Source organism: Balaenoptera physalus, assembly GCF_965194825.1.
Source record: "Balaenoptera physalus genome assembly, chromosome: 7".
Taxonomy (NCBI): domain Eukaryota; kingdom Metazoa; phylum Chordata; class Mammalia; order Artiodactyla; family Balaenopteridae; genus Balaenoptera; species Balaenoptera physalus.
Genome location: NC_138886.1, coordinates 8,104,760 through 8,116,458, shown reverse-complemented (window position 1 = coordinate 8,116,458; position 11,699 = coordinate 8,104,760). Strand labels below are relative to the sequence as shown.

Here is an 11,699-nt window from a genome sequence, read left to right as displayed (position 1 = left end):
GCTGTGGCTCCTGGAGCAGCGAATGCCGAAGGAGCAGGGCAGGTCAGCATTTCTCCTACTGGTTGGAATTAGCTGTTTATCTCCCCTCTGGTCTGTGAGCTCCCCCAGGACAGGGACTGGGTTTTAAGAATTGGCTGTAACTCTGGCTCCTGGTACAATCTGGAATGTTTCAAGTGCTAAATAAGTATTTGTTGAATGAATTTTTCCACCTTTCACCTGAGAAAAGACGCTTCCTTCTACCCCAAAGCCCCCTGAGAGACAGAAGAAAGAGTCATAAAAGTTTATTATATGAAAGAAAGAACATGGCTTCTGTACATCTATTTACAGAACAGACAGATGTATTTACAGCCAGAGGGAGGCCTTGGTGTCAGTGAGGGGGCGGGGGCAGGTACCTGGAGAAGAGTGAGGAGGTGTGAGAAGCCTCCCGTGGCTCAAATACAGGACACCTCAGCAGGAAGGGGAGAGGCAGAAACTGGAGGGAGAAACAGGGGTTCCAGTTCTTCCTGAAGGAAAAGTTGGTGAGTGAGTAGCAGGTGGGATGGAGCCCAGAGTCCACGTAGGACCCTGGAGGTGCAAGGGAGATCCTGGAGTTGAACCCAGAACGTTCTCGGGCTGATCACAGTGTCCCTGGGGTGCTCTGGGGAAAGGTCTGTGCCCTTCTGTCCCTGTTGCTGCCCGCAGCTGCAGAGGGGAAGGGTCCATGGGGGTCACAGCTCGCTGGAGCGGACGGCAGGCTCCAGTTTGTGGGACAGGGCAGTGAGGACCTTGTCGAACTTCTCATAGCGCCGGGCCTGGCTGCTGCTGGCACCCTGGCTGCCCCAGAGGAGGCGCATCTGGAACTCGGTGCTGAACACCTCGAGGAGCTCTGGCTGGGCCTGGAACCCTGCAGGGTGGGGCACAGGGGTCAGGGAACCACCATCCAGCTGCGGAGGCTGGGACTCCCGCTCGGAGCCACCACATGCCTCAGGGCCTCATAGCAAGGGACCTCCCCCCACCTCCACCAGGGATCCCACAAGGCTCACTGATGAACATGACCAAGCAGTTTAGCACCCAGTCTTTGTCCTACTATTTGCAACATATAATTTTAAAATGACTAGAAGATAAAATATTAAAATTAATTTGGGGGGGGAGATTTTTCTTTTCTCTTTTGTATTTTTCTGTAAATTCCAAAATTTTTCCTAAGAAATGTATATACATTTTATAAGTAAATGTAAAAAAATAGTTTCTTTTTTGTCCACTCTGAAGAAGAAAGGCAGGAAAGACATATGCCAGATGCTCACAGCATTTACCTCCAGGTAATTGTTGGTGATTTGTTTTATCTTGGTTTTGCTCAGCTGTTATTTCCAATTGGTCTACAGAGAACTTTTGTGACTTAAATACTGCCTAGAGAAGTAAAAGGTGGATTATCTGAAGACATTATCTCTCTGTTCCTTCCACAAGGAGGAGTTCTACTTTTTTTTTAATTAATTAATTTTATTTTATTTATTTTTGGCTGTGTTGGGTCTTTGTTGCTGTGCGCGGGCTTTCTCTAGCTGCGGTGAGCGGGGGCTACTCTTCGTTGCGGTGTGCGGGCTTCTCATTGTGGTGGCTTCTCTTGTTGTGGAGCACGGGCTCTAGGTGTGCGGGTTTCAGTAGTTGTGGCTCGCGAGCTTAGCTGCTCCGCGGCACGTGGGATCTTCCTGGACCAGGGCTCGAACCCGTGTTCCCTGCATTGGCAGGTGGATTCTTCTTTTTTTTTTAATTTTTATTTATTTATTTATTTATTTTTATTTATTTATTTATTTATGGCTGTGTTGGGTCTTCGTTTCTGTGTGAGGGCTTTCTCTAGTTGTGGCAAGCGGGGGCCACTCTTCATCGCAGTGTGCGGGCCTCTCACTATCGCAGCCTCTCTTGTTGCGGAGCACAGGCTCCAGACGCGCAGGCTCAGTAATTGTGGCTCACGGGCCTAGTCGCTCCGCGGCATGTGGGATCTTCACAGACCAGGGCTCGAACCCGTGTCCCCTGCATTGGCAGGCACATTCTTAACTACTGCGCCACCAGGGAAGCCCAGGAGTTCTACTTTTTGACTAGACTGTGAGCTCCTTGAAGGCAGGGCAGGTCTGCCTCAGCCCCAGGGCCCCAGGCCGAGTGCTTTGTAAACAACCTTGTAAAGTAGGCCTGTTAGGATGCCCACTTCACAGATGAGAAAGCTGAGGCTCAGAGAAGCTAAGATACACAGCTATGGTGCTCTCTGAATCATCTCTTTGTCCCCCGCACCCAACCTGGTGCCTGCCACTAACAACTGCTTGTCAAACTGCTGAATAAGTGAAGAAAAGGGGTGAGAAAAAGAAGTCAGGAAAACATGCAGGAAAGAGGGATGGAGAAATGCGAAGGGGTGTTTGGAGGAGAGGGAGAGCAAGTCATGTGGAGGGAGGCCCAGGCTGGCAGGATCAGTGGCGGGATCGCCCCAAGTTGCGACCCATGACTCACCCTGCAGCTTGACCTCGGCATTGGTGTGATACAGGCCGCCGTGGTGTGCCACAGTGCGGGCGGCCTCCAGGTGGGCCAGCACCACCTCCACGCCGTGCTCTGTGCTGCCCCAGGGCTCGGGGCCCTCGGCCGGGGCGGAGTCACACTCCAGCAGAGTGATGAGCGGCAGCACGTGAGGAAATGTGGTGTTGCTCAGCGGCGGGCCTTCTGCAGGGAGGGACACACGGCGCTTAGAGGTCCCCGAGGGCCCAGCCATCCACCGCGGATGTTTTATAGGAAGGGGCCTGCCTGAGGTCCCAGAGAGAGCCCCCAGAGATTCTGACTCCTGAGACAAACCCTTCGGATTCCTCCAGCTGAACCCACTGCAGCCTTGGCCAAGCTCAGGGGCTGAGGCTGGACCTGGACGTGGCATACACGGTTGCCAGATGCAGAAAGTGAGTGCGGGAACAGCCTGCACAAAGCTCAGTCAAGCCCTCATCATCCTCCCCACTGGGAGAGTCTTTGCTGGCCCAGAGAGGGCTGGAACCTGTCCAAGGTCACATAGCAAGGTGGGAGAGGTACCTTTGCCTTCATTGAGGCTCTTGAGAAATGGCTTGAGCTTCTTCTCGTAGAGGATGGCTCCCTCCGTGTGTCGCTGCCGCAGAGTCACCCATGTCTGCTCCAGCCGGGCAATCTGGGGAGACCAGACTGTGAGTGACCGGCCAGGGAAGGGGCCTGCTGGGGCCACAGGCCACTCTGCCAAGCGGACACCCAGATGTGGGATAATAATTATTAGTATAGTCACCATTCATGAATCTGGGACAGTGCTGACTGCTTTTCACACGTCTCCCATGAAGCCCTCCCAACAACCCATTTTACAGATGAGGGAACTAAGGCTCAGAGAGGGGAATGACTTGCCCAAGGTCATTCCAAAAATAAGTGGCAGAGCTGGGAGTTGAGCCACTGCTCTGGGACCCTGCTGTCACTGTTGACGAGGCAAAGGAGAGGAAGCGTAGTGTGGATGAGGTCCGGGCTGTGAAATTAGACAGACCTAGTTTGAATCCCAACTTTTTCAGCCTCTGAATGTGACTTTAGGCAAGTACTGCTCTGCCTCAGTTTCTCCATAAGTGAAATGAGAACAATAAAGGCACTCCCTCCATGAGATTTTTTTTTTTTGGAATCGGTGCTTCTAAAGTACTCGATGTAGCACCTAGCATATAGTCAGTGATTGCTAAATGAGTGCCATTTTATATTTATTCTTTACACTCATATAATGCTCCTCATTCATTTTACAGGTAGGGAAACTGAGAGCAGGGAAAAGGGAAGACTTTGTCTGGGAGCAGGTCAGCACTTAAAGGACTCAGTTCTCCCAGTTACCCTGTCACCAATGCTGCCTAGAAGGTCACAAAGTTCTTCCTGATTCAATATACAGCTATCCCAAAGGAACACATCCCAGGGTTCCTCCGGACAGAGACTAGTTTATGCCCAGCTCTACGTGGGCCCCTCAGTACCTGGGCCATATCCAGGGCGCCCATGACTGCAGCGAAGCTGAACATGTTGCCCATGGTCCCCCGAAGCTCGGCCGCCAGCTGGATGGTCTTGTGCAGAAGAGCTGCCCGCTCCTCAGCGGAGCCCGTGCAGCCCAGGATGTCCACGGCCAGCATGATGGACATGGTGTGGAACCTGTCGGAGCAGCCAGGTCAGAGGGGCGGGGCCAGGGACCTAAGGTTGGGGGTCCTTGTGGTTGAGAGCCGAGGGGCGGAGGGCAGAGCCAAAAGCGAGAGATTGTAAAGGGTCAATGAGATTAGGGGGCGCGGCCAGAGTGAGGAAAAGCAAAGTTAATGGCTTCTGATTGGTTAGTATAAGTCAGGGGGCGGGGCCAGAGGCCCCAGAGCGCCAGGCTGAGAGGCTTGTGACCGATCAGCGGAAATCATCGGAAATCATCTGGTAGAGCTGTTCTAAGAAAGAAAAGGAGAGAAGCCAGAGCTGATGAGAGGGCCAAGGCTCACGGATTGTGATCGGTCAAGAGGATGCAAAATGTGAATTCGGAGATAAAGGACTCGGTCTTTGGGAAACCAAGATTACTTGGAGCTGGATATGGAGAAGGAGCGATTGGTCAATGGAATAGGGGGCGTGGCCAGAACCCCTGGGAGCTGGGGTGAGAGACTGTGATTGGCCAGCGGGCCACAGCGAAGGGCCGCGCGGTAGCCCAGGGGGTTCCCCGTGAGTCCCCTTGTGTACTCGCCTTACCTTTCCAGCAGGTCTAGTCGTAGCTGCCGGCCATGGGGGAGAGTGAGCAGCTCCATGCCCCAGCGGACTCCCATTAGGGTCTGCATCTCCTTGGTAACGCCCAGTATCCTAGCAACCTACAAGGACGCCCAGAGGGCTGATTAATTTTCTGTCAAGGCTAGCTCAAGCCATCTGGGAGGCAGGGAGCTTTATCTTGGAGGGCAGCCTGGCTGGGAGGCTGGCTTTGAATTCCAGCTCTACTGCTAACCCTCCGACATGGAGCAAAATGAGCCTCATTCTCCCCATCTGTGAAACGCGGGATAAATGGGGAAATGCCCAGAGGTGTCTGACATGGGCCAGAGGTGCCCAGGACACCCTTATTCCAGAAGGCAAACCTGAGGTCCGGTGGGGAAAGGGCTTGTCCAAGGTCACACAGTGGGCCTAGAACCCAGGGCTGCTCGCTTCACGCCTAGCGCTCTTCACAGAGCTACATCTCAGCACTGTTTCTTTTCTTGCTTCTTGAGCTCAGAGACCAGTGCAAACAAGCAGTCAGTGCCCTCCCGCCACAAACTTCAGAGAGGGAAACTGAGACGGAGAGCAAGTCAGGGTCCTTAGATGGTCAAGATTCATTCAAAGCAAAGGCCCAGGCATTAACAATTTATGGACCTAGGCAATGAGTTTTGTCCACTAGGGGGGGTGGGGATGGGAAGTCGGGCCTTTTGTATTCCCTGGACCAGCCAGACTGACTTTCACCAGGCTCAAAAAGTGTCCCAGGGAGCCAGACGCCACTGGCTTTCAGGACTCCTCGGTTCCAGTGCCAAACTGACATCTGGAGGAAGCAAGAATATCTCGGGTTTTGCTTTTTTTAAAGGAGAAAATTGGGGCCCAAGTAAAGTGATTAGTCAGAGTCACACAGCAAGTGAAGGAAGGCCATGAAGTCAGAATCCAGGCCCATTTGCTATACTTGGGAATTTGGGGCCAGCTCCTCACCACCCTGACCCCTGTCCCCAAGCCAGAGGATGGAGGTGCTGCTCCTGCCCCAGTGCGCACCCAGCACCTACCAGGCAGTCAACCTTGGTGACATGCTGGGCCAGCGTCCGGGCATCGACCTCTGCCAGCAGCTCCTTGACCTTACGCAGGAGGCCCATCTCCAGTGGCCGGTTATCTTTGGGGATCAGTGGTGACTGGAAGGTAGCCGGGTTGAAGGAAGAGGTGGCTTCCACGATGGGGACTGTGAAGGTCCTACCCCAGTCTCCTTCGGGGGCCCCATTTTCTGACAGTTCCTTAAGCCTCTCCCCATAGCTCCTGGCCTGGCGGCTGGAGGCCTCAGCTGCTGCCCACTCTCGGCTGCCACGGACAGGAGGCTGGAGCTGGCAGTAATGGCCAGAGTCCGGGTCGCTGTAGCTGCTGAGCGACGGTGATGGGGAGGCCTCGCAGTGGGTGTGGGAGGGGCTGGAGTAAGGGCCCTTGTCCGACTCCCCGGCACTTCCAGGACACAGCTGGGGTTCACTGGAGCGGCGGGTGACAGGGGAGGCAGGCAGCACTGTGGCTGAGGGGGCTGCAGGGGCGGCGTGGACACGGGTCACTGCAGGGAGATAAAGAGAGAGGACTAGTTTCCATGACTCCCCACGCAGTGAGGTTCCCCCACCCCCTTCCCAAAGGACAGGCTCCATCCACCCTACATGGGTGACAGCCCCACCTCCCTGGACCCAGGCCCAGCCCAGCAGACTCTGGCACACTGTCCAGCTCTCAGTGGTACTCTGAAGTTACCTGGACCCCAGGAGTCTCACTTTCCTACCCTAAGGCTGCTGTAGCCTTGGGGAACGACTGAGCTACTTGAAGGAGCTTTCCGTGATTCAGAGAAACTAAGCACTTGCTGGAGTTCATCGTGTGGAATTATTTCTCAATGAATTAGTAATAATGATTTATTGAGTACATGTGTCCTGGGAACTGGTGACATGCTGGAGACAGTAACCATCATCCAAAATTAGAGGTGATGTTTATTGAGGTCACCCAGCCAGCAAGGCATAGAGCTGGGATTTAAAACCAGGTGTTAAGTCCTCACTCCTGGGTACTTCCCTGAGCCGCGTTGCTTAGAAATTGTCCGATAAATAATTTGTGGCAAGGCATTTTAACATTTACACCCAAGGGTATTGTTTTGAAGGCAAGTTGGCAGTTATGACAAGCTGGCAGGCCCGTGTTTAGAGAAGAATTTGCGACTACCCATATAGACAGCAACATGGCAACAGTGTCTCCCAGCAAAGGTTCCTCCCGGGATGCACCTCTGGCCTGCGAGCTTTTCCTGCCAGGTGGACAATATGCAGTATGGCCTGTTGAAAACACTTGTTTTCTTCCAGAAATGAACTAGCGGCATGTTTCTACAGTAGAAATTTTCTTTGTATTTAAAAAAAGCACAGCGCTCTGTGCTTCCTGCTCAATTTTGCTGTGAATCTAGAACTTTTCTGAAAAAGTCTATTTAAAAGACTAAAGCAAGCATGACGAGTCCGGTTTGAGCCCACCATTTGGAATCCGGGACGCATTAAGTCCCAGCCGATGCAGGGCCTGGCAGAGCACCACACACGGAGGCACTTGACCAATGGGGGCTGAGTGTTGCTGACCACACGCACTTCACAGCATTGGAGCCGGATTCAGTAACATTCAGGAGAATGCACTGGAAACCACATGCACAGTGCCTGGTACCCAACAGGGACTCAGTGAGTCGTTGCAGAATGAACAAGCCATGGATATGTTTTGCATGTCAACATCGATAGTTCTGCTGGCAAGTTTTTAGTGTCAACTCTTGCAGGGCATTGCTCTCAGAAAAGAGGTAGAAACACACATGATCACATACTATAACAGAAGTCGTCAAAGATAGCGCACACGTGCGCACACAAGGCTACTCCCACCAGATCCCCCCACCGGCCCCTACCCCCTCCGCTGGACATACCGGTACTATAGGCGGGGGAGCTAGGGCTCTCGGAGATGGGGGACACGGGAGAGTGCAGGTCTGGGATCTGGTCCATGCTGAGTGCACAGTTGCGGATGGGCTCCCGGGGGTGGGGCAGTGATGTGCTGTGGAGCAGACACCTTCATGAGCAGAGAGCCCAGAGGTCAGGGTCCTCAGCTAGCATTAGGACCTCCACCTCTGCCTCCATCCCAGATCTGCTCAACTTCAAAGGCAGAAAAGGCTTGGAGATTATCAAGTCCAACCTCCCAACTGACAGGTACAAAAACTAAAGCCCAGAGGAGGAAAGGCTTGTGCAGTCCACAACCTGCACAACTGTTCTCTTCCCTGGGAACCTTGCCCAAAACTTGCAGAACAGTCTCGGGAGAGGGGCTAGCAGGAAAGGTGGGCAGGCCAAGGGAGCCAGGCCCACCAGCCTGGTCCCTCCTCACTGCTCCCATACTATACCCAGGATGCCTTGGGCACACATGGCCTGTGGATCCTAGCACCGTTTTGATCACTGGTTCCAAACCACAGGCCAAGTGGCTACTCCCCACAGGGTATCCAACCAGCAATTCCTTGGTTGACAGCACCCAGCCCAGGCCCAGGGAGATGGGACCTATCCAAGTGCTGGTGGCACAGGATGGCAGGTCTTGCTGCAAACAGCCAGGGAGGCCATAGAAATTAGGGGCACAGACTTCGGAGTTGAGGACCTGGGTTAGAATCTGGGTCCTACCACTCTCTAGCAAGTGGCTGCCCCTTTCCAAGCCTATTTCCTCATCTACAAAGTGGGGGCATGGACAGAAGCCACCTCCCAGGGGGACGTGGGAGTCACTGAAGTTGGGCACAAGAGCACCAGGAGAGGGCCAGGTACACAGTAGGGCCTCAGGAATGATTGGCTGCTGTGGCTTTTCCTGGGATCAGGGCCTGGTGTCACCTAGCCCCAGACAACTGGGTGTCATCAAAAATGTCGCTGAGAACATTCCATTCCCTGTGCAATGGCTTGCATCCTGCAAAGCCCTCTGCTCTGATGCCCACCTTGGCCTAGTTTGGTGGGGTAGGTTGGGCTGGCAACAAGGACCAGGCCCCTGCCTGGGGCAGGACAGCACCCAGGGCTCCCCCTAGGCCAGAGAGGGCTTTCTGAGTGAGGGCCTTTTATAGGTAGGAACGTGGAGGCAAGAGAGGAGAAATGCCAGGGCCAAGGGTGCACAGCTAGCTGTAGCAGAGCTGGGATGGCAACCTGCGCTCCAGACCTCCACTCAGCACAGCCTGAGCTTCCTCCTGTTCTTCCCCGCACACCAAGGCTCCAGGGCAGTCATAGCACCTCAGACCCGTGTGACTGGGCCTCCCCTTTCTCACCAGCACTCTCATTACCAACACCCCCATTTGACAGATGGGGAGCCTGAGGCCTAGCATAGGTTCTCATGCACCTGGTGGGGCAGCCATCACTGCGGGTGACCTTGTCGGCGGTGAGCCCGTCGGTCATGGTGACGCTGCGCCGCTTCATGTGGCTGCCCTTGGGGCCTGAGGGGCTGGCGGGGCTGGTAGCCTTGCCACTGCCCTGGCCCAGGCCGTAGCAGGCCTCCAGGTAGCGCAGCGGGAAGGTGCGGTTGACGGGGCAGTAGATGATGGCGCCACTCTGCTCTGACACAGCCTTGCGGCTGCCCACATGATACCGCACAAGGGCCGGCACGTGGTCGAAGCTCTCCTGCTCGAACAGGTACTGGATGTGGGTGTAGCTCTCACCCGCCTTCACCACCACCTTGTTGATCTTGAAGTGCAAGGCCTGGTTGCGCCAGCGGCAGGTGAGCACATAGTCGCCCAGGCTGGTGAGCGAGTCCCGGATGAGGAAGTCACCATTGCGCTGCACCAGGGTCTCAGAGACCTGCGAGAGGCAAGGGTCAGGCTGGAGCAGGGCAGGGGCAGAGAGGGCCAGACCCCGGATCTGGGGGACACAGTGAACAGAGATATCTGAAGCTTGGGAGTTGCACCCTCTGACCCAGATTCAGAGGGTGCAACTCAGCCAGAGGCCCTGGGTCCGGGAAACAGAGGCTCAGGCATGGGAGGACATAACACCCTGGGATGGGGGTCGCCATGATCTGAAACTCAGGTCTCAGACCTACTCCTTCTCAGGTCTCACGTTGGGCAGAGTGGAGTCTCAATCCTCGTTCCTCCAAACACCCAGTGCTCTGGCACATCTCTGGGCCTTTGTACCTCAAGCTACTTTCTCTGCCTGGAACATTCTTCCCATCCTGCCCACCTGGTGAACTCCTATCCATCTCACAATGGCCTCTCTCCTCAGCACCCCTTCCTCGGGGCAGCCCACACTCCCTGCTGGGTACTCCATTCTTGCACTTCTTCCACTGGGCTCTGACGGTCTGCCTGCCTGTCAACCCCCACCCTGGGATACCAGCCCTCAAGGGAAGCCACCACCTATTTTATCTCTGCATCCTTGGTGCCCAGCACAGGACCTGACAGAGCTGATGCTTGACAAAGATTTACAGCACGAATGTAAAAGGGAACAGGTGACTATTAGCCTCAGCCCAGAAATTCAACTTTGTCAGAATTGAGTAGCCTAAGGACTGATACGCACTGACCAAACACACAAGAGGCTGATGTATAGACCTATAACAATAACAGTAAAAATAATCGTAGTAATAATAACAACCACCACCATAAAGGACAATGTTCATTGAGTTCACTGCATGTCAGACATCGTGTTAAGAACTTCACATGCATTAGTTCATTTAATTCTCACAACCAACCTTTAAGGTAGGCACTATTATTATCCTCCATCTTATAGATAAGGAAACTGGGGCTCAGAGAGGTGAAGTGACTTGTTCAAGGTCACACAGTCAGTAAATGGCAGAACTAGACCTCATCCCAGGCTACTCTGATTGAACCCACCAAACAATAGTCAGAGCTTCTCTGGGCTGGGGCTGGCCAAGGAGGTGGGTCTAGAGTTGAGGTCCCCACTCAGGGCCCGCTCACCTCACGGGGAATGCGGCCATGGTACCAGGCGTGGCTGCGGAGATCTGTGCTGCTGAGTTTGAGCTCTTCCTCCAACTCCTTGTGCAATTTCTCAGGCGATGAGTCCAGGATGTACTTCTCCTTGGAGAACTGGGCAGGAGACAGCAAAAGTTGGCATCCAAACTGAAGCCCCTTCCTCCTTCCCTCCCAACCTCCCCCACCCCAGGGGAACTCATTCCATCCTGGGACCCTGGGAACACTTAGGCACAGATCCTCACGCATGAGTCCCTATCCCAGCAGGAGTAACGGAATCTCAATTAAATCCACCAAAAAGTGCCTACTGTGTTCTAGGCTCTGAACTATGTGCCAGGGTAGATAAGTCAATAAATAAACCTGTCCTCAAGGAAGCTCCTAGTCTAAGAGGGGAGGCAAAAGGGACATCAGCATTTGAGGGACTTCCCTGGTGGTCAAGTGGTTAAGAATCCGCCTTCCAATGCAGAGGACACAGGTTCGATCCCTGGTCAGGGAACTAAGATCCCACATGCCGCGGGGCAACTAAGCCGTGGGGCAACTAAGAGCGCGCTTTAGAGCTTGCGTGCCACAACAAGAGAGCCTGTGCACTGCAACTACTGAGCCCGCATGCCACAACTAGAGAGAATCCTGTGCGCTGCAACTAAGGTCTGACGCAGCCAAATAAATAAATAAATATTTAAAAAAAATTTTTTTTTAAAAAGCAACATGAGCATTTGAGGTCAGCACCACAACACTGGACAGCGGCAAAGAGCCGAGTAGCTTTTCAAAGGGAGGAGATGAAGTCTAGGCCAGGTGGAGTGGTCCAGGAAGACTTCCTGGAGGAGATGGCAATCACAAACACTCATTCTGCACCAAAGACACCAAACTGATCTTGAAGTGGAGGGAGGGAGGATTTCTACAAGTATATAACACAGCAGGTACCCAGGCAAAAGCATGGACAAAAACAGGGCTGAATGTACGAGGATACATTGTGGGACAGTGACTTATACAGGCATCGAGGAGGCAGCTACAAACAGGGTAGCAGAGCACCCCACTGCCTAAAGACACCTGTGATGTCCTCTACAGTTCCCAAAGC

General features: G+C 53.8%; 1 protein-coding gene across 3 annotated transcripts in view; it reads right to left on the bottom strand.

Moving 5' to 3' along the window:
• Positions 1-265: 265 nt before the first annotated feature.
• The window catches only part of SH2D3C (SH2 domain containing 3C), a 32,907-nt gene continuing 21,473 nt past the window's right edge, over positions 266-11,699 (bottom strand). For all 3 annotated transcript variants that reach the window (XM_082470196.1, XM_082470197.1, XM_082470198.1), the window contains 9 exons: positions 10,613-10,741; positions 9,052-9,506; positions 7,625-7,749; positions 5,739-6,262; positions 4,699-4,814; positions 3,960-4,131; positions 3,031-3,142; positions 2,470-2,676; positions 266-883 (listed from right to left, as the gene is read on the bottom strand). In XM_082470196.1, coding sequence (XP_082326322.1) covers positions 708-883; positions 2,470-2,676; positions 3,031-3,142; positions 3,960-4,131; positions 4,699-4,814; positions 5,739-6,262; positions 7,625-7,749; positions 9,052-9,506; positions 10,613-10,741 — 2,016 coding nt within the window. In that variant the 3' untranslated portion in view covers positions 266-707. The remainder of the gene's footprint in view (positions 884-2,469; positions 2,677-3,030; positions 3,143-3,959; positions 4,132-4,698; positions 4,815-5,738; positions 6,263-7,624; positions 7,750-9,051; positions 9,507-10,612; positions 10,742-11,699) is intronic.